Below are 23,455 nucleotides of genomic sequence, written 5' to 3'. Positions count from 1 at the left end.
TTCTGTTTTTTTCAGTTTGTTATTCATCTTCTATTTAGTGAAATCACTCAATATTTTTTTTCTTATTAAATATACTTATTCAATGATGTTTTTTATCCGAAAAGTGTATGTAAGAAAAATACCCACTACTAAGCATTCCCTCTTAAATAGATTGACAAAAAACAAATATTTATCCAATTGGAAAAATTTATTTTTCAATGATTTTTGTTATATAATTTCAAAATATTCATAAAAGTTATTTGAAAGTGTAAAAAACTTGATGGCTTGCAAGGTTTTTGAGTTGTCCGTCAGTTTTCTGTGTTGTGTTCCAGTGTTGGTGTTTTTTTTTCTGTTTTCAAGATGGTGGTTCGCTAGAAGAATTGAAATAATTTTCCGAGACTAAATTTGTCTTGGATTCTTGATTGATAAGAATCTATTCTGTTATTTCAGTTATAAGTTTGAAAAGTGTTAATCTTGTAGTGAAATGCTAGTTCAAGAACCTGTAAAGGTAAGTTCCGTGTTAAGAGTTCAATTCAGTAGATATGGGTGTGTGAGTTGCCCCTATTAAATTGAAAGATCCATATTTAACAATTGAGTGTCATCTCTGTTCTATTTTATGATTTTAAAATGAATTAAAGATTTTTAATTGGTTTAGCCATACAAACATTGATCTCAAATTATCCCAATGCTGTAGATTTCATACTCAAGACTTTCTAGAATGTCAAGTATTTGTGTCTAAAGTTTACGATATGACATAAGAATTTGAAAAATCTTCAATTATTGTTTTACCTGAGCTTTTGTCCTCTGACTAAAAGTTGAAAGAAATTAAAATCAACATTGTTTTTACGGGAATATTTAATCAATAAATGAATTGTAATCAAAAATTCTTTCTGTATGTAGAGCAGCTAAAAATTTCACCTACGATTATTGATTTATCATGATGTTTTGTAGCTAATTTTTGAATCTGATCCAAATACAGTTGAGTCAAAATATCTGAATAAGACACCTGGTATAACTTATTTTGGTTTATTCAAAGTTTTATTCCAGAGTTTTGATTAAAGTAACAGTATTCTACAATTATTGATACATGGCAGTTGCATAATTTATAACCTATTAATTGGACTTAATGACCAATCAATATTAATTTTTTATTTATTCATTATTTAATTTAACAATAATTAAGATTATTAGTAAAACTTACTTTGTTGTAAATCTGATAAGTAAATAGAGCCCAGGAATCCTAACTTATTCATCAACTGTCTCAAATTGCGTGCTATCAACAATAATTTGTTTGATAACAAATAAACAATAAATTCTATTTCGCTTGTACAAGTCTAATATTAGGTTCTGAACCATTTAAACGGTAAAAATAAGCACACTGTAGTAGAAATATTTTTTTACTCATATCAGTTCAACTCTGCATGCAACCACTACGAATAAACGACTTTGGACACTTTTTAATTGGATGCCATAAGGCTACTGCCGAGCTCTTCACCAAATGTGTTGGTGGGAGGGATGTAAATTAGATACTCGGCCTCTATAAGGAATAACATTGCTCTATACTTTATAGCGTACCTGCACTACCTAGATTAACTTTATCACACCTTAGCTGTTGGAATTAATTTCTCACGTTGGACTGGATAAACACTTTAGGAATACGAGTCCAAAAAAGCATAATTATAATCTTGCCAGTTAAGGATCTATTATTTGAATTATTATTCGCCTCTGCTAAATGTACTTAATTAAAGATGCAACTTGACTTGTAAGATGTAGAGGATTACTAAAGATTGTATCAATTGGAGATTATGTGAATTACTGTGTTTCGTATCACCTTATCTAATATGTTTTAACTTTTTTCAGGCGGCCATCTGGCATTGTCTAAATCATTACGCTTACCCAGACGCCATATTTCTAGCTGAACGACTAAGAGCTGAAGGTATTGAAAAATTTGAACTACAGGTAACAATATTCATTGTTACAATTATGAATGATGACGATTATTTGAATTGTCATGAGGAGTTCTTCATTCCTTCATTCTTAATCTTTTTCTTCTTTCCATAGGTACCGTACTGAAAGAAAGACATCAGATGAATCCTTGAGAAATTAATCATGAAGGATTCTATTAATTGCCATTTTCACGTTATTCTTTTTTAGCCGTAAATTCATTCTAATAATTTTGTTGATGGGTATATTATATAGGTCGCCATCAATCCCACAAGTGTGGGTGAAGGATGAAGAAGAAGGCATACCTTATACCTTCTTCATCCATTACCCACACTTGTGGGATCGATGGCGTCATTTCACAATGAAAGTCAGAAACAAAAAAACACTAATTTATCAAGATGGCAGTGATCAAGATAAAGCACACTTAGTTAACATATAAGGCCTTGCTCTTTAACTTACTGGCAGGGTTAGCTAGATAGTATTTGAGACAGGTCATCGTCTAAAAATTCCTGTACATCATAATAAGCCCTGGCTCTCAAAAAACCGGTCACAACCCTCTCGAACTTGCTGGTACATTATGTGTATAATCAAATATTTACTTTCCAACCATTAGTTTCACCTAGTAACCTAGTTTATGTTTTCTATTGGTTTTGTGATTTTCAATTTTTGTTCACAGTTGACTCTGAAGATACATTATTTCTGCTGGCAACGTGCTATTACCGCAGTGGCAAACCAGCTCAGGCATATTCCCTATTGAATGAGAAAGGTGCCAACTCTCCACAATGCAAATATCTTCTGGCCAAATGCTGTTTGGAACTCAACAAGTAAGAAAATACCAACTTCTTTATGCTACTTTTTATCGGATAATTCTTTCATATCTGATGAAATCAAGTTAATGGCTAGAATTCAGTTTGTTTTTATTGAGTTAACTGAAAGTGGAAAACTGGCTTGTTTATGAACAATTTTCCAGTTTTCCTTTCCTTGTTGTTTGAACGTTCTTAATTTGGTGTTCCTCGAAAATTTGACATTCAAAAGCCTATTACAGATTTATAAAAGTTGTAGCAAAGAAACAATTGAATATGAAGGCAATCGATGTAATAGTTGAATTTATCTTCTGTGGCTCAATGCATTCTTATTGAAAATAAACTATATTTGAAGTTCTCAGCGAATCTGATAATAAAGGATGCTGTTAGTATTTCTTACTGTTGTAGTCTATTCTAAGTTAAGTTATCCTATCCTAAGTAAAAGTATCTGAGTAGCTGTGAAGGTGATATTGTGGTAGTTATCCATATTGAGTATATAGTCTTTTTATTCACAAAGCTTAAAGAAAAGGTAGCATAATAAGATATCCAATGATATAGGTCGTTTATGTTCCAAATTCTCAGCCGGTTTTTCTTTTTTTGTTAACACGAGCTGATTACTGTCTATTATTACTGTTTTGGCCAGGTGAGAGGGTAAGAATGAAATTCAGGCTCTAGCTTTATTGTTACAAATCAATATTGTTTGGTGTTGCAGATTGTCAGAAGCAGAGTCAGCGCTGACAGGCGGCGGGTGCGGCGGTGCAGTGAGCCTGGACGACGTGACATGTGAGTTTGGCGAGGCGGCCGGCTTTGCGCTAGCCCTGGTGGCGCGAGTCTGCTACGCCAGCGACCGCACAGCGCGTGGAGCCGACGCCTACCGCCGCGCGCTGCGTGTCAACCCATTCCTGTGGCACTCGTTCGAGGAGCTGTGTCATCGCGGCGAGAAGCCCGACCCGAACAAGGTGTTCTCGCTCAACAGCCTCGACAATCTGTCGGCCATCATCGGATCCAGTCAGGTGGCCTCGTTGCACAATGTGACTGTCACCGCCAACGCAAACACCAGCTCCACCTACTGCGAGCCACTCGATCATGTCTATGTCAACAGTAGCAGGTACATTCAATAAAACATATACCAAAGGCTAATGTACAAAAGAAGACCACATAGAAACCATGATTGGTAATAATCTGCTTAGAGCAAGGTCTATAAATACAGATCCCGTGATGCATTGCAAAATGCCATTTTATGGGGTTCTAGTTCACCAATTTTCAAATTTATCAGCTGATATCATTATATATTAACAACATGATGGTGTTATTTTGTTATATTGTTCTAGGATTATTGCTTGGCTTTGAATTGTAAAATAAATTCTTCCCACAGAATAATATTATATTTAGATTCCAACTAGGAACTGAATTGTTGATTTTTAGATTGGGAACTTCAAACTCTTTTTGAGGTTTGCCATCAGTCCCAATGCCTTATGAATCATAACAAGTTACAAGAATAAGAACAATTTTAATAATAAAAATGAATTATTGAACCATTTATTATTGAAATTTGATTATTAAAAATAGAAAACCTGAATTTACTTATCATCTTAACCAGAATATATATATTTTTTTTAAAGCATAATGCATGATTTTGTTATGGGCAGATTGGAATATTTCAAATGTACCGCCATAAAGACCCCACATAATGGCCGCTCCATAAGGAGCACGAGTGTCATGACCTGTATTTATAGACCTTGGTTTAGAGGGATTCTGGTTAAAAGTGACTAGCTGCCAGTAATTTTCGTTAGGTCACTTTTCATAAATTACCATTTAAAAATCATCACTCGGAATGGAAATTCATGATACGTGATGAAAAAAGCTCTAGCCACCGTCTCTACTTTCCCTGTCTATTAGCGGCCCATGGTCCTTGTTCATTAGGATATGATCATACTTAATTATTTGTATTTTATATTATTCATCATTTTTGTACTTACTGTATTTTGGAATAAAAAATATTCTTGATTGATTATTGTATGACACAACGCGCAGATGAGAAACAAAATCTGGAAAGAGCAATAGGAACACTCGCACTGAGAACTGGTTACGTCAAGTGTGAGGAGCTACAGACGAGTAACAAAATGTTTCAATGGCTCTTTACAGATTTTGTTTTTAACCCCCCTACGGTATGATCACATTTTATGCGTGTATGTGCAAGTGCACGTCAGATCATGCATGCGTTGTGTCTGAACCTGCTTACACTGACTGAACGAAACCAGTACGTACATGCGTTCAGTAAGAGTGTTCCAATTGCTCTTTCCAGATTTTGTTTCTCTTCTGCGCATATACGCATCCAATGTGATCATACCCATAGGTTAGAAGTAATTATCAATAATATTTTTCTTGTGATTTGCTTTTATTTAGATGGAATCCAATACAGAATTCAATATTATTATCATCAAAGGAAAACTCAAATGAAATAATTTACTGAACTGTTTTAATTTGTTATTTTATTTAAATCATGATGTTTGTTATTATATGTTTCACGTTTGTTTTGTACACTTTTTGAACTGGTATTATTTTTTGACAGTACGCCAGTGCAAGTACAGAACGTACTGAGCAGTAATATCGCTATAAGTGGTATTCGACCTCAGTACACGCCTGAGGAGACTGTACACAGCACGTTGAATAGCCACGCCCCCAAACGAAATCCATGCAAAGAATTCACACAGAAACTATTCTCCAACATCAGCTATTCCCCATTTTCGCCCAGGTAAGTCCATTTTACAATTTCTTAATTGATTATAATATGTTGTTAGATGATGGTTGTTAGGTGATGTTGTTAATCATTACTATATTTCGTTTCAGAAACGTATTGGACTGTTGTATGAATGTGGGTTCAGAGATGTATTATCATTATTTCGAAATTCGTAATTAGAGAATTCTAGAAATTTAGAATTATCTTTCTATTTTTAAATCTTTGGAGATATCTAGAATGAGTCTAGAAAGTGATTGAAATGTAGGCTTCGAGGAGTATTATTGAAGAAGTTATATATTGCCATAGAGGAAAGATAGTATAAGTAGATATCCCATGTTAAAGGTCGTTTATGTTCCAGATTACCTACTATAGCCGATTACTTTATACTATTGTCTATTAGCCTATCACTGTTTTGGACAGGTGAGAGTGTAAGAACGGCACAGTATGAGAGGCTATCAGCGTCACATAGCTTCACAAAAACTAACTATGTGGACTATCGGATTCAGAAGAGTGTGAAAATTGGAACATAAACGCTCTATACCATGTGATATCTTCTTATGCTTTATTTTCTCTAAGATATTGCTTAACATAATGTTGATTTTTTTCTGAAATCCATTCAGAAAATGTTGTAGATGAATAAGCGCACAAAATTACATATTATGAATTTTGAAATTTAGGCTTCGAGGAGTATTATTGAAGAAGAAATATTATATTATATATTGCCATAGAGGAAAGATAGTATAAGTAGATATCCCATGTTAGAGATATTTCATGTCCCAGATTTCAAGCCGATTACTATCGACCACTGTCTATTAACACTGTTTTGTGATAATATAAGAATTCTTATCCTGAGAGAATTCGCAATCAGCATTAACTATATTATAATATATTTCTCTTGTTGTATTATATTTTAGGTCGATTATCACTTTATCCATCTGTGTCAATATTATTTTTTTGGAGTGCCGTAGTTGAGTGTATTATATATGCTGGCTTCAAAATTCAGAGTCCCGGGTTCGATTACCAAGAATATATTTTTCTAGGGCTACTCCCGTGTTTCGACATGTCGAGTCATCATCGGTTCCGGCCAGAATCGTTCCGGCCAAAACTCTTACACAAGACCTGTGCCAGTCAGGTCACACGGTGTTATTAACTATTATTAATATTATGTTGATGTATTTGTTTTCAGTTTTGGAGTATTTCCAATTGATTACACGTCAAGTCCCAGTGACGTGATTACGTCGCCAATGGCTCCTTCCAGTATGGCTCTACCCCCATCCACACTCACTGAAGCCAACGACCAGAAAGGCCTTAGCAAACGCGTAAGACATTCTTAATTTTTCACTCATTAACGCGAATCCTAATTTCTAGTATTCTTTGTTGATTATTTGGGTTTCCCATTTTCGTATCTTATTAATGTGGTGTTTATGTAAAAATATTAGTACATTTTAGGAAGTTTTTGTTGAATGTAAAACTGCTCAAACTACTCACATTGTAGCGTATGGTTTTAAACCCACAGTAAAAGGCAAATCTTGAATTTGCATGGTATAAAATCGGATTATTTCCTTTTTGTACACTATCTAAAAAAATAACGTGTACAAACAAAACATTTAGAATAATACTAGAATTTCCTGCACAGGAAACTATCAAACATATAAATGAAATTACAAAGTTTCCTTAGGGAGGCCACTAACAACAGGACAATGGTATCGAACATGTTGTGAACTCACATGTTTTGTCATCAGCAAAAGACTTTAAACAACATTTTTGGTGGTTGGGTTTTGTGTCTTCTATTTGTTATTGTTTGTTTTTTCTTCGTTGGTCCATTTGAAGTTGAATTGATTTTGTATAATTTTAATTCATAATTTACCAGTGGTTTATTTATTGTTATTGGTTGTTTATTTTATGTTAGAAGCTGCTGTCAAACAGCTGTTTTTCGTATGAAGCCTTTCGCTGATGACACAACATGTCTGTTCAGACATGTTTGACAGACTTTTAGTATCGTTAGTGGCCGGCATCAGGCTACAAAAGCAATAGAAAAGTCATAGAGGTACTTGTACATAATTACATGGCACATGGGAAACCACAATTTACGAAATAACTGGAAATTAAAAATATAATTACCTTTCTTTTTACTTTTATTCATTATTATCTAACTTATTCTTAAAAGAATATCTCATCATGTATGGGTTGTTGTTAAATGTACTTGTTTTTATTGATGTACTGAATGTTTTATGTGTGTGGTTTGGTAGAATGTGGATGAAAGCAAGAGGTGATTGGCTGTTTGCTTTCAGATGATGAATCGCAAAGACACACCGTTGCACCAGTCGAAGCCAGTGTTCAGCCAGTGCTCAGGCAATCTCACCTCTCCCAGCGCCCCTCCCACGCCCCACGCCCATTCCCCCCTCCAGTCGGCGCAGAACGTACGGCGCAGCTCACGGCTATTCTCCAACAGCTACTCTGTCAAGGTAACTTTTATCATACAAATTTTAACCAAAACAATTTACTATCAAAACAACTTGTTGTTCAATAATATTGTACGTCATGGTGTAAATAAAAAATTGAATTAGAAAACTCCAACATTAATACATATTATCTAGTTTGTGTGTTTTGGTTGCATTTACTTAATTGATGAAATGAAATAAGTTTGAAGTGACTGGTTTTGTATACGAAATACGATGTTCCACAGACACTGAAGATATTTGTTTATAAGGCGAGGTGGAACATCTTTTCGGTCTCTCAACCACCAGAAGCAAATTTTTCTGTTTTTTTGTTCTCTGTTGATATCATTGAATTAAGCTTGAGTTGTAAAATCAACTCTGTATACTCAACCAAATTTTGAACGGTACTTTCTAAATTTAGGTGGATGTAAAATCTAGTGAGATGAGATACGCCATTCTTCGTGAGCAGCTTTTTCAACAATAATTTGCGATCGCACCGCACCAATGATCTTTGCTATGAGAGTGAAATGTGTCGAATATGGATCGGTTTGACTATATTATCGTACAATATGCTAAATTTGTGCTATATGCAACACAATATACGTCACTATAAGCAACTCGATCCAGTTTCGACAGAAATCAGTCAGGATTTTGAAGAAACTTTTTCAAAGCAACTAATCTTTGTGCACAGCATAAGTTAGTTTTAACTTAGAGAAAATATCCGTATTGCCAAATTGTGCGAAATTTCAATTTTGTCATGCAAGTCCAATATATCACATGATGTATTATCAACACAGTCAATTTGAATATATCCAGGGCTTGGATGAAAAGGTTGAAATTTTGCAACACGGATATTTTATCCAAGGCTCAACTCATTTTATACAGACTATATTAATTTAAGTATCTGTGTTTTTTCTTAGGAAAACAACAAGAGTCCGAACAGGAATAAATTCGTGACGCCGAAATCGCCGAGGAAGGTGAAAAGTCGAATATCGAAGACGAACCTGAACAAGCCGTCGTACACCGACCTGAACGAGCGCAACCGAGTGGTCGGGGGCGGGGGCGGTGGGGGTGGAGGTGTGGTGGGGGGTGGTGAGAGGGCGGAGACCATCACTGGGCTGGAGGAGGCCAACGCTGCCGCTCATCAGACCATCACCCGCCAGGCCCTGTCTCTGCAGAAGCAGTCCATCGGTAGGGGCCTACTTATTCAATTATTATTAGTCATTTATTCGAAAATAGTCCATTAAGAAGCGATCCATCGGTACGCCTACCTTTTCAGTTACTATGCGTCATCTATTCGAAAATAGTCAATTAAGATCGTTCATAAGCGAACCATCGGTACGCCTACCTACTCCCCACCGAAAATCCGGGTTCCTCTATATCCATAATCCTCTATATTCTCCTTACCCCTTACAATAATAAGCCTTACCCCTCACCTAGCCTTAATATCCTTCTACTTGTACCTGCCATATTTCCCACTTCCCTGTAAATTCTGCAGATTTAATTCATTCATATCACTCATCATTTTCATTTTCAGTATGAATGAAATATGTTTTATTATGTACTATTATTGTAATTAATTTTTTTATCTTAGAAGTGTTATTAGTTTGTTTATTATTATCAGTGTTTTCCATAGGTCTTGTCAGACTTGGCAATGTAAGATGTATTAAATAAATATCAAATATTCAACCAATCAATAATTAATATTGTTAATTATACTCTAAATATGAGCTTGAATGCTGCTCTGATGCTGGATAACACATACAGAAGAGTTTATAAATTAAAATTAACATCTTTGAGATCATAACAATTGAGATAAAGATCCATTCAGAAATAACATATTTAAATATATACAAAAAATTAATTGAAGCTATGTTTTATTTAACTATTATCATTCAAGTCAGACTTGACGTTTGTATCCCGACAACTTCGCGTTTTCAAGTCTGATGGAAAACAAAATTCATGAGTCCCGTGATGCAAACAATAATTTCTCCAGGAAAAGCTGTTTCATCACCTACAAATTTGGAAGAAAAAAATAACACAAGGACTACCTTATTATTTTATCTACCAATACTATTACATTAGTGTCATTTGTGTCATAAAAAATAAGTAAATAAAAAATAGATAATTATTTTCATCCACTTTATAATTCAATTTTATATTATATTCAACTCTTCGCCATCATGATCCTTTGCATCTATGCAAAAGGTAACTTTGGTTTTGAGTCAGTTTGAATCATCGCCACCTATAATTTGGGTACCTTGAATCTTGGACCACTGATATGTCAATACCTGAATCGGAAAATGTTTCTATAGGTGTTTCAGTTACGAGAAAAAGCTTTAAATTGCGGTGGCTCTATAAAATCACAGCTTTTTCTCATGGCATTCACTAATACTGTACATTATCATTTGCAAACTAACAAAATAAAACCGTTTCCCTTGAATGGTATGAGTTTTTGAGTTTGACCATTGGTTCAGAAATTATGAATTCTGTATTCCAAAGATTATGCCATTTTTTGAAAATTCATACACATTAACTTTCGAGCTGTCAATTTATTTGATTCTCACGATTTTTCAAATTCTGTTTTTTCAGAAGGCCTTATGTCGTTGCTAAGGGAAATAGGAACAGCTTATCTGCATCTTTCACAATACAACTGTCAAAAAGCTATAGCCTGCTTGAATGACCTACCGCTGAGACATTACAATAGTGGCTGGGTGCTATGTGTGTTAGGAAAAGCCCACTTCGAAATGAACGACTTTCAACAAGCTATCAAGTAAGTATGCTATTGGTATTAAAATGTTTCATTAGTTTTCTATTGTGAACGAAGATCTTCAATGAGAATGAAACACAATATTGTCAGAACTCTAGATTGGCCACTAACGTGACGCTTCACATGTCCGATAAGTCTGTACAGTCGAAAACACGTAGTTAGTGGTTGCTACCATAGAAAAACTATAGGGTAAGTAGATATGCCATGTTATAGGGAGTCTATGTCGTAACTTTTACTGTTATCTCAAGCCGATTACTGTCGATTATTGTCGATTTTTACTGTTTTGGCCGGGTGAGAGTGTATGAACGGCACAATATGAGAGACTACCAGTGTCACACAGCTTCAAGGGAAAGAACAACGTGGACTATCGGATTGAGATAACAGTAAAAGTTACGACATAAACTCCCTATACCATGGGATATCTACTTAAGCTTATGCTATTGTTTCTCTATGCTGCTACTTAGACGTAGATCTGCAGGCGAAAAACCGCTGTACAGGTGAACATCGTAGAGTTTATGTGCTCTTTCAGGTTGAGTAGACTCAAAGACTGTTCTTCTGACAATCGTATAGAACATGTGAATCGTTAGTGGCCGGCCTTAGGTTCTTGAATCTCTAAAAATTCCAGAAAAATGTGTATCTTCTAGCTTATTACATGCTAGGTATCTCACAGATTATGTGTTGCTGATACAAACATTGCCGCATTCCAGTAAACTAAACATGATTTATAAATTAGGATTGCGTAGTAATTGGATAACTCTGTACAATTTAAGTGAGGAATATCAGTTGATGAAAGGTGAATTACAAATGAATGGTAATTTGAATGTGTATGTTGTGCCACCTATTTAGCATTCTCTTATTATTTATTGGATGAAGCTAACACATACAATATTCAAGAAAGAAAAATCAGGCTACTGCCCAAAACTTCTTCTATTTCTTAGTTTTGTCTCAAATAATACAAATATTTAGGTCAAGTTCAAATCAACTTTTATTCCAATTTATTAATCTTGAAATCCGAATCAAAATAAAACTACCAATATCAAATTTGAATAGATTAAACACAGCACACATCAACGGTCAGACGGGGGAAAAAACTCCTTCCACAGGTGTTCGAATGTTGCAACTCCGTCTGTCTTATGTGTAATAAATAATCTTTTGAGAAAACACAAAACAAACTTCAAATTGACAGTGTTGGTTGACATTTCACAAGAACCAATTAGATAAGGCTTTTTCGAAAAGAAGACTTCTCTGATTGGTTCTCGTGAAAGTAATCACGATTAAAATTTAACCAGCTTTTGTGCAACCGAACTACAGTGTTCATATTTGAAATTGTGTGTCAGATACTGCCATTATAACGTGGACCTCACTATAGTATAATATGGATATTTACCGAGCACAACAACACTGTATTTGTCTAATTATGTGTGTGATTATAGACTGTTTAGCCGCGTTCGCCAGCTGGAGCCGTACCGACAACAGCTGATGGAGGTGCTGAGCACGGCGCTGTGGCAGCTGCAGCGAGAGGCCCAGCTGTCAGTGCTGGCACAGGAGCTGATTGCCCTGGACCGGCACTCTCCCGCCGCCTGGTGTGCCGCCGGCAACTGCTTCAGTCTCCAGAAGGAGCACGACACCGCCATCAAGTTCTTCCATAGGGCTGTGCAAGTACGTCGACCAACTAACTTTCTATGTCAAAAAACTTTATACTTGAAAACTTTTTTTTCAACTTGTTTTAAACTTTTTTATGTCAACTGTCCTTCCTAATAGCCATAAACTACTCTTGTCCCATGATGCGAATATAATAAGAACATTGGTTTGCTATGGTAGTGAAGCTTGGACTATCACAACCAAAACAACAGGAGTCTTGGATGTAATTGAGAGAAAAATCTTGAGAAGAATTCATGAACCGGTATGCAAGGATACACAATGGCGCATACGTAACAAAGCTGAGTTAACTTGAATTTATACAGACCACCAACTATCAGCCCACATAAGATTGATGCGCCTCCGATGGGCAGGGCATTTGAAAAGAATGCCTGAATCACGAGTGTCAAGGAAGGTGTTTGTCAGTCAGCCTGTGGGAAGACGACCTGTTGGCAGACCAAGAGAGCGATGGGAGGATAGGGTGAGGAAAGATGCGTATGAAATGTTGCGTTTAAGGGGATGAAAGAGAGCAGCGATTGATAGAGATGGATGGAGGCCAGAGCCCGATTTGGGCTGTAACGTCATTGGAGAGAAAGAGAGAGTCTCATGATGCACACATTTCCCTCCTCTTTTATTCATAAATATTATATTATTTTTAGCAATACATTTCATCTATCAACTATTCCTTCATTGTGGTTTTCGTTTCTAAATACAGGAATAATAATTGTAGAATTTCGTTAAGAGGAATTTTGTTTTTGCAGTTGAATAACCGCCCACTAGAGTTCTGAAGGCTGTCCCCTCCCCACATTTGGATTTATAGCCTATATTAGTTTATGTTACATATCTAGTCTAAGATTCCCTAGCTGTTGATTTCCTTGAATTCAGATTTTATTTCACTTTTTTAGTGTGAATTTTCAAATAGTCCAGAATGTAATAGAATATACTATTTTCTCTTACATAGGTCATATTGCCCATTATATTATTGTATTTTAAATTCTCATATATCTATTTTCAATGAGGATTAGACAAATTACTAATTAGTTCTTTACATGTTTCTGTTGCAGGTAGATCCTAATTTCGTTTATGCATATACACTTCTAGGTCATGAATATGTGATAACCGAAGAATTAGAAAAAGCAATGAGTTGTTTTAGGAATGCAATTCGTATATGTCCTAGACATTATAACGCGTGGTAAGTACTCTATAACCTTTTGTAACTTTTCAGTTCTGTTTATCATACAATCAATGTGCATTGATCCAAATAATGCACTTTGAATAATTAATGCCCAAATATTTATGGTCGAATCATTTCATTTTTCTCACATGAGAAATATCTGGTATAGTGGGGCTAACAATGCACATTCACGGTTAACCTAGACTATCTCTTCTTGAACAATCCCTTAGTCTTCACCCGGTTCACGGTGGTGTGGAGAGCTCTAGCCTGCACAGGTACACTCATACATTTTCAAGTTTCTTTGGATTATCGTATAGTAAATGGCTGGCCTTGTTGCTACAATTTATCTAATACAACAATCTTTATCAAATTAATTAAAACACATTATGTATAATTGATCAAAACCAAGGAAATAAACGTGTTAAAAAGTAATCAAAAATTAATCATAAATAAGATAACCAGAATTGAAGAAATTGCTTGTTTTTCTCACCATTACTGTAATAATTAGTACATTATTTCTTTTTAAATTCAATTTTTTATGATAATATTTTCTATTTTTTCAGGTACGGAATAGGAACAATATATTCGAAACAAGAGAGGTTCAAATTAGCTGAACTACATTTTAGAAGTGCATTGAAGATTAATCCAAACAATGCTGTTCTTATGTGTCACATCGGAGTGGTAAGTTTTTATTGCAATACTTCAAACAGTTTTCATTGATTTGCTTAAGCTTGTTAAAAAGGTGTATCTAAAGAGCTAAACTCTTAATGAGTAGTTATAATGCGATCTGTTCAATAACAGACTCGGCTGTTTGAAGGATCCATAAAATTCGAGTTATGGTACACGAATGTCAAAAAACGACAGTTTGACTGTATACAGTTTTCAGGTGATGAGGCGTCTAGATCTTACTCAAAGCAGGCATGTCAGAGACAATCATTGGATTCCCTTAGTTCATTTTTTTAAATGTTATGCTTAAACTTTCATTCCACTTGAACTCATGAATGAATATTTACTCATGAAAGTGAACAGAAAACCTAACCTCAATTCCCTGTAAAATCCGTCCTTGATTGAACAAAAAATCGTTGCCATTCCTCGGTTTGACGGTACATATATAATTATATAATGCTGATATCACTGTTAGCATCGGCCCTGCGTCGGATGTGTGGCTATCGTTCCACTTGAACTTTAAAGAAAGTTTTCACTATAACGTGCACGTTCACTGTCACTGATGTGTGGGAATCCACATTTATACGGTGATATCCATAGCAAATTCGTGGGTTGTAATTCTTAATGATTTTTGTGTATGAACTAAGATTAATGCTGTGTGGATGTGGTTAATGTAGATGCAGAACGCGCTGATGAAGACTGAAGAGGCGTTGCAGACGCTGAACGCAGCGCTGGAGAAGGAACCACGCAACCCGCTCTGCAAGTTCCACCGCGCCTCCATCTACTTCGCGGCCGGCCGCCACGCCGAGGCGCTCCACGAACTACAACACCTCAAAACCATAGTTCCCAAAGAATCTCTAGTCTATTACCTAACAGGAAAGGTTAGTAACACCACAGAATATATACAGAACGAAAACTTCCTATCTAACAGATATGTATTTTACAGTGCACCTAGACGCCATCTTGAAGTGAAATAGATTGCCGCTAATTTCAAAGCTCACTCAAGCTCAATAACACTCAAAATACTATGAGATCACATAAATTAAAACAACTTCAATTGATACATTATATCTAATAATATGTTTGTAATTTATACTGTATAATCATGATTTTGTCACTCAAGCGTCAATTGAGTTGTGTAACTTTTCGCTTGATCCAATAATTCAGAGGTGACATTTTTCTTTCGAGCTGGAGAGATCTCAATATTATGACTGTCAAAATCGATTAAAACAATACATAGAAATAATAGTGTTCATTTGCCTGAGTTTATTTTTGCGGAGGGTGATGCCCACATGAACTCTAGACTTGTGCGTGGGTAATGAGGCGGATGATAATGAGATGTGAGTGAACCTACAATTCTAGTTGGGTCCCGAACCAGCGGGAAGCGATTTTTTAACTCTTGAATCATATTCAGAGGAGTTGGCTCAAGTGGTCGGCACCGTTCCAACGCTAGTAGCAGGCACGTGATTCTAAACTCATCTAAGCGATAGCTTATCAGCGCAACCGCTAAGTCAAACCGTTACCTAGACAGATTTGCTGTAGAGAGTTCAAAATTACTTTCAAAATTGACTTGATTGATGCATAGAAATGATAGTGCTCATTTGCCTGATACAATAAATATCAAATGCTATTCTAAATGTTACTCTAGAAATATGAATTATATTTATTTATAATTTGTTTTTATTGAATAACCAAATGAGCAAGCTTTTCTCTCTCATTTTGTATTACTTTGATATGCATTAGAAATGATTCAATTTAACTGATTCACTAATTCTGATTAATATTACATGACATAATACTTATTCATACTTGATCTAATTCGAATGACGTTTTTTCAGGTTTATAAAAAGTTGGGACAGACACATTTAGCATTAATGCACTTCAGCTGGGCTACAGATCTGGATCCGAAAGGTGCCAATAGTCAAATAAAAGAGGCAATTGACCCAGCCATCTCTCGATCTCAAGCTGAAGAATCTTGTGAGTAATGCTATGGAACGCTCATTGTTCAACTCTCAAACCTTTTAGTTTTATCATCTTTCTTTCAATCATACCTTTTATTTTTGTGAACTGTTTTTATTATCAGTTATAATGTTTTGTTCTGAATATTTAATAAAGAATAATAACCAATCTTATCATTTTTTGTTGCTATCTAGAAATTAATTGAAATTAAATTAAAAAACTCATGCTGCCTCTTTTTTCAAAAATATAAGTTTTCTAATCGATCAGGAACTTGACAATTGGATTGTTTCAGTGAGCGTGGCCCCCCTTTTCCATTCGTCAAATCAAGATTTATAATATGAAGAAATCTAATTGAAAAAATGTCATGAAACCGCAGGTTCATGACAGTCAATGAAGAAAAAGGGAAGCAGTACACAGAAAACAGGTGTGCGTTTCTGTACTATGTAATATATTTTGATCCATATTCAAAATATTGAAAGAGACAGCTTTGGACTGAGTTCGATCATTATATTTATACTGTAGCTTTTTTGCCTGTAATAATATAAATGAATAGAAGAAAATAATGATTAACAACTGTTTGCTCTGGTCCATAAACCTACTATGTAATTCTAAATGTCTTCAATAAATTATTTTTCAGTATATTGTTTTCATACTGCTCACGTCCTCAATAAGAATAGACAGAGGCCCGGTTGCACAAAAGCCTGTTAAATTTTAATTATTATTGAAAGCTTCGAGAAGCAGAGGTTTTTTTTAAATAAGGTTATCGTAGAATTTAATCACGGTTCTGTTTTAATAGGTTTTTGTGCAACCAGGCCATCGAATTTTCAGACTTCAAATCCTGTATAAATTTTATCGTAAAAAATTGAGATTTACGTTTTTTGTTATTCAATACTTTAGCCAGGTATCTAGTCAGACTTATGAGCTATTTTTTCTATCCTAACATAATACTTGAAAAATGAAACAGCGCATTTCTTATTAGAATTTCTTACTTATATTATTTAAATTATATGTTTAATAATATTATTTACTGTGATAAAGGTTAGATTTCACTCATTCACTGCTCTGCTTTTTCACTGAACCCTACTTTAACAAGCACTACACTAATTCGAACGATGTGAGCTTCCCCACCAACCCTCCATTGCCTAGCAGCAAGATTACCTCGACGTTGTCATGTTGGTGGAGTCGCCCCTCGTGTTTCTCTGCATGCCGTTGGATCTCTGTGGAGACCAGGTAAACTTGTCAGGTTTCTGTGAAGATAGCTGTTTTTTGAGCTGCAAACATCTTACAGACTTATGCGCCACGAACACGCGTATTTTGCTTTTCATCAGCTGATGCTATGCTTATTAGATCTGTATATTTTTATTCGTTTGTGAATACAATTACAGATCATCTTATGAATATGATTAGGATTAAACAGGTTTGGTCCAAAACTATTCTATCTAAGGATGGGAGTACACCGGTTAGTCAAAACAAGTCATGATCATACACGTTCAGTCACAATACTTCACATAGTTGTTTATGAAGACATGTCTAATTAAGTTAATTATTTAGTTAATTGCAATGACTAATCAGTGTGAGTTTAGCGGAGAGACAAGCAGCTATGTGAAGTATTGTGACTGAACGTCAAGACAAGACATGATCAGACACGTTTAGTCACAATACTTCACACTGATTAATTGCAATTATAGGTAATTTAGGATTTCAAAGTCCTTTAATTAGATCAAGTTTTTTAATTTCTTTATTTAGATTATGTGGTTTACCCTTTTACTCAGGTTTTTTTTCAAGGGATTGACATGTCTAAACCTGTCTTTCCTCCACGTCTAAGGCTGGGCGTACAACGCTTAGTCAAGACAAGACATGTTTAGTCACAATACTTCACATAGTTGCTTATGAAGACAAGTCTAATTGCAATTATTCACAATCCAAGACTGAATAGGATTATGGTAGAAAGAATTAGTTTATAATAATAATAAGCTTTTCCTAAAATTTGTGTCCTTTTTTGACAATCTATTTTGTAAAAGTTTCAGCAGATAGTTGAATTATGAGTTCAATGTTTATCATGAAACTCTCCTTAATCACTTTTCAGCTCTAGAATAAAATTCTCCAATATGTTTTCTTCTCCCAGTTTCCTATTATATGGGTAAATCCAGTATTACCTATTTGCTCTTCATTGCAAACAAATCCACTCCCAAATCATAAGCGCACCGGCAACAACTTAATGGTCCGACAATATGACTGATTGGTGTGTGTTGCTTCAATATGACTGATGACTGAAGTTGTCTGGTCTAGCCTTGTCAAAAGTTGTCTTTCTTTTCATGTCTTGTTTTGTCGAACTGGTGTGCGCCTACTGATACTTTTCAAATACCTTGAATATATGCATTGAACATATTGCGCTCAAACTAAAGTGCAATAAATTGAGGATTGGTGGGGAGGCTCGAAAGGAGAAAACCGTTTAAATTAAGCTAGATTCGCACACAACAGTGACAGTGAAATTAGAAGTTGTAATGGTATTATTCATACTTGCTCGACCGTGATGAGTAGGAATATACCGGGTGTTTCAAAAAGAATGACCCAATTTTAAACAGTTATATTCATTTTTTAAAATGATGCACACGAACCAATTTTACATCAAATTACTCACAAAATATCGAGTTTATGATTATGTATTATAAGTGTTCTATGTGCCCTTCTTTTGAGGCTCGGACGACATAGACAAACTCATCCCAGACTGTTCGCAAGATGTCTTCTCGGACTGCAGCTACTACAAAGTTATCCAAGTTTTAGGATACATCGATTATCCGAGTTATATATAGGATAACTGATGTAGTAGCTAAAATCCGAGAAGACATTTTGCGAACAGTCTGAGATGAGATGGGCACATAGAACACTTATAATACATCATCATAAACTCGATACTTTTGTGAGTAATTTGATGTAAAATTGGGTTGTGTGCACCATTTTTAAAAATAAATATAACTGTTTAAAATTGGGTCATTCTTCTTGAAGCACCCTGTATTTTACTGTCAGTGTTGTGAGCGAACCCAGCTTTAGAGTAGTGCTTGTTCAAGTAAAAAGTAAAGCAGTGATTTTTAAATTGTTGATGGATGAGCGAGGCGAGTTAGTATCAATTTGTGTTGCTAATAAATTGAATTGTTTGTTTGCAGGTGTAGAGTTTGTGAACGGTTCGAATGCAGGGCTGACTCCGGACGCGTCACTAGAAGCGCCGCTTGTAATACAGGAGAGCGATGAAGGGAGTCTCTAGTAATAGCCAACGCCAACCCAAGTATTATAATCATCATCGACGCTTTAGTATTGGATGAAAAGCCGCCTTCAACACACACTGCACAGTGTTGCCAGTGTGTTGCCACACAACTCGACTCGTTCCGACCTCTCTTCTTCTTCGTCTTTGTTTCCTGTGTAGACGTTTTGCTGTCTAGCTTCCAAATTGTTTTGTGCATGCGTTTTCTTCAGTCATCCAGTGACTTGATGTTCAAAATTAGCTATCCGGCTAGAGCTCCATAATTCTAGTTGCAGTTATGGTTCTTAGTTTTATTTGAACAGTTATTTCAATTCTCAATGGACGACTTGCAGTCTCCCACTTGTACCGGTGCAAACGCTCAGCCTATTTTATAGTTCCTCTCTGTAACTTGCTGTACAAAATTGAAATTATTTATATGCATATTATTCGAGAATTTTGTAAATATTTAAAATCAACTCAGAAAGTAATAAATATATTATATTCAATTGTTTATCTAGCAAATCTAGCAACCCTATCCATTATTGTACTGCCTATTCAATTCTTATTTCCAAAAAAATTATCATTCTGGTAATGTGACAATTGAGTGAATTTAGTTTCTAAATTATTCCAAATTTCTTACTAAAAACAAAAAATTAAAACTTATTTCCTTTTTACATTTGTTCAATATTAAACTGACTTACATTATAATGTGTAATTTGTCCCTAGATTCTTTTCCAATACCGTATTGATATTTTATTAAGCCGAATTCAACAATATTGCTAGTTTGAAAAATTTCTATAAGACTTCAAATTTCTTAATGCCACTTGATTGTTGAAATCATTGCATCAAAAAACTGATTCATTTTAATAGTCAAACGAACTAATTTTGGTGATTATATAGTTGATTTGCTTTATTTTTTCGCCTGCTCATAATTTTCTTCCTAATTTATTCTTCAAGTATAATAGACTACAGTGAAAGATAACGTGTATGATGGAACAGCCCTGAGAGTTTTCGACCAGTCGTTCTAGAAGCAGGATATTAATATTAAATTGAAGAACTCTGAACTCAATACTCAATTGAGAATCCATCTTTTATTAACTGGAAAACACCTGAAGATTCTGAATAAATTGAAATTCATCCAGTGGAGCAGTTCTAGTGTTTCGCATTTTGGATTGAGATTTGTGGAAACTGCCAGGTTTGAGCTCAAACCCACCCTTATAGAAACCAGAGTGATTGAAAAACGTGGAGAAAAGGAAAGAAGATAAGAATTTATATTTTTACATCTACATTCAGTCCATACACATTGGATAAGCAAGCTTTTTTGAGGAATAAAATAGATTGCGAAAAGCTTCACCTGCACCAATTACAGTTAACTAGACTATTTTCGTCAATTTCAGAGGAGATACCAAACATTATATTGCAAGGTAAGCCGAATTGGTTTCATGTGATTATTACCAATTTATAATTCACCCCACAACTAATATTATTAAATATGTTAAAAAAGTATACCGTAGTACTTTCATGTTAAAACAGGTGGGCTATCATAACTAAATCTTCAGTTAGAATTTAATCAGAATTTCAAAAAATTGTATTAATCCATAATGCAAGAATTATGTTTATCTCATGATGAAATAATCGATAATATTTTGTAAAATATGAATTATAAAAAAAATCAATACGCATTAAATTACTGAAGCTTGAAACTATCAAGATTGAAATTGCTGTTCACATTGACGGCTTGCTAGAGATGGCCCGTGGCTGCCATTTGAACCAATGTAAACTGGGGGCTATCTCGTGAAGCATGTCTAGTTTGTACAATAAGCTTCAATTTTTGATTAGTTAATCAATTAGTATGTTCTGTAGTCATTGTCGGCGTCTTTTAAATCCATTTTTTTAAAATATTCAATACTATAAACTCGCAAACCATATTACTTCCATAAATTAATATTATTGTTAAATGCTATTTAAAAGGATAATTTTATTTCATTTAACTAAAACAACGATTCTATGTAAAAGTAGTATTAAGTTAACACTTCTATTCTCTCAATTACGAATCACATTATTGCTACTCAGCTTTGGCCTTTTGGCTATAATCGACTGTTAGTAGTAACTGTCAATTTCATTTTTTTTCGGTTTCTTTCGCACTTACTTCCGGTGTCTCCGCCACGGTCCATGGAACGGAAAATCGTCTTTCACCATTCAAAGTTATTCAATTTAAACACGAGGTAAAGTTCTTTTATTGCCAATAAAAGTAAATCAGTAATGTATGGTCTCTACCCAAAGTGCTAATAAAAGTAACTGATAATATATTTCTAACATAAAAATGATAAACAAGTAACCATAGGACAATTTTAATGATAATTCAACCGTTTACTTCATTCTTCAACCGTTTACTATATTCTATTTTAATTTTTAATAGGTGCCTATCATAACATAATATTATTAAAAATTGAATAGTTTCAATGCTAGCCCACCTGCTTGGCAGCTATAATTGTTAATGAATAGACATTGAAGAGCGGCATCTAGGTCTTCCAAATCTCTTTGAATGATTACTGCATGTTACCTATTTTCTTCTGTCAACTGGTGTGAAATATGTAGGAGTGTTTTAATTTTACGAGAGAATGGAATCATTTATGATTTTGTCAAAGGTCATTTCCTAAAACCGGTATGTTCCAATGTACTGCAATTTTTTTACGTAATTCAGTGTAATTTAATCTCCACCTATTAGGATCTAAGGAAATTTTTTAATATGCCAGACTTTGGTTATCGAACAATGACTGGAGAGATTTTTTAAGCATGAATCTGTCTATTGTACAAGCAGTAAATTCATCTAAGAATAATATTTTATTCTTAAATCGGTTAAAAGTCATGTAGTGATAAGCCGGAAACAACGAATCACACATCATTGTCAGAACTTTATTATGAAATTGAATTTATTTCAAGTGATGGAACTCAACAAGAAATGTTGTACTGTACCTGCTAGATGTTGATCATTTGAAAGCAGATTAAGCTCTCCTTGTTGATTTTTATTGTTAATTGCTTATTATTTGATGATTTATCCTACTCCTACCCAATTTAATGTGACTTGAAGTTGTTATGTTCGTTCAATAAATAGAGAAGTGTCCATTGAGTTGATTACCATTTCATTAAATTTGAAATGTATTTCAGTTGCATTTGTATATTATTTGTATTTAGAAACGATTATATAGATATATTTATAAAAATGTAAATAGGTTCAATGTAAAATTAGTAGGTAAATTACGATTAATCTAAATTGAATGTTATTATTGTAATGATGATAATTTTATTACGGAATTGTGAACTGATTACTAAATAGTGCGTACATAGTGCTTCGAATTGTGATTTGATAAATTCTGTCAAAAACTGGGGCTGATGTTCAGAAAATTATCATTAATATGTGACGTTCATTTTTCGAATTATTCTGCATGTAATCAAGAAGTTATTAGTTGCTACTATCTGGCATGGTACGTACAATCCATGATCTACTGATATTCAAATTTCGCATTGTAATCTCTTATTTAGGTCAACTCACATTTTTGCAATTGTCTTATTATTTATCGAAAAAGAAGAAATATTATTATTCTATTTGTTTATACTTCTTTGTATTTCCCTTGTAAACTTCAATAACTCATACAGTAGGCTACATTCGTGTCTATGACATTAGTAACCGAGGTGTGCGTTTAGACCAGGTTTTCAGCTTTATTGTAGACTAGGACCTGATGTAAATGAAGCCTGGTCTAATCGAGACACTCCCGGTATAATGAGACGATCAGCAATCATCACCTCCTTCATTTCATTATAAACATCAATGTTCCAGTTGCACGTAAGCCTGATAAAATTTAATTTAACCGCGGTTAAATGATGTCATCTAACGGAACGAATCGGAGAACATCATGTAAACAGTGATTAATTTTGTAAAAGTATGTGCGATACGGCTACATTCAATAAACCAAATTCATAAAATCTTGTCAAGCAGGACTGTCTATACCTGACATGGTCAAAATTTGTAGATGATTCGAGTTTCCTGTATTAGATCCAGCATCTGAATTGAAATTAAGATTCAGTATGTTTATCATCAAGTGAAA

General features: G+C 34.5%; 1 protein-coding gene across 2 annotated transcripts; it reads left to right on the top strand.

Annotated features, from left to right (window-relative positions):
* The first annotated feature begins 13 nt into the window (after positions 1–13).
* LOC111046599 (cell division cycle protein 27 homolog) lies at positions 14–22,955 on the top strand. Of its 2 annotated transcripts, XR_005571393.1 has the most exons (16): positions 14–487; positions 1,840–1,915; positions 2,600–2,747; positions 3,439–3,834; positions 5,299–5,481; positions 6,653–6,785; positions 7,758–7,931; positions 8,825–9,095; positions 10,497–10,677; positions 12,108–12,333; positions 13,377–13,504; positions 14,050–14,167; positions 14,830–15,033; positions 15,991–16,129; positions 16,404–16,535; positions 19,276–19,855. XR_005571393.1 is itself a non-coding variant. In XM_039428763.1 (15 exons), exons 1-15 carry the CDS (start codon positions 464–466, stop codon positions 19,371–19,373), a joined length of 2,499 nt encoding a protein of 832 aa, XP_039284697.1. In that variant the 5' UTR covers positions 14–463; the 3' UTR covers positions 19,374–22,955. The 2 variants fall into 2 exon arrangements, 1 of the variants encoding a protein (XP_039284697.1); XM_039428763.1 differs by lacking the exon at positions 16,404–16,535 and having other exon boundaries at positions 19,276–22,955.
* Positions 22,956–23,455: the final 500 nt, after the last annotated feature.

This window comes from Nilaparvata lugens, chromosome 5, assembly GCF_014356525.2.
Source record: "Nilaparvata lugens isolate BPH chromosome 5, ASM1435652v1, whole genome shotgun sequence".
Lineage (NCBI taxonomy): Eukaryota > Metazoa > Arthropoda > Insecta > Hemiptera > Delphacidae > Nilaparvata > Nilaparvata lugens.
Note: the sequence above shows the minus strand (reverse complement) of the source record. Positions and strands in the feature narration are given on the sequence as shown.

Excerpts from the sequence above, each read along its gene's own strand:
- LOC111046599 (XM_039428763.1), top strand. The coding sequence starts at position 464 with ATGCTAGTTCAAGAACCTGTAAAG. Across the intron at positions 14,168-14,829 it reads TTATGTGTCACATCGGAGTG|ATGCAGAACGCGCTGATGAA; the intron begins GTAAGTTTTTAT and ends TGGTTAATGTAG. Across the intron at positions 16,130-19,275 it reads ATCTCAAGCTGAAGAATCTT|GTGTAGAGTTTGTGAACGGT; the intron begins GTGAGTAATGCT and ends GTTTGTTTGCAG.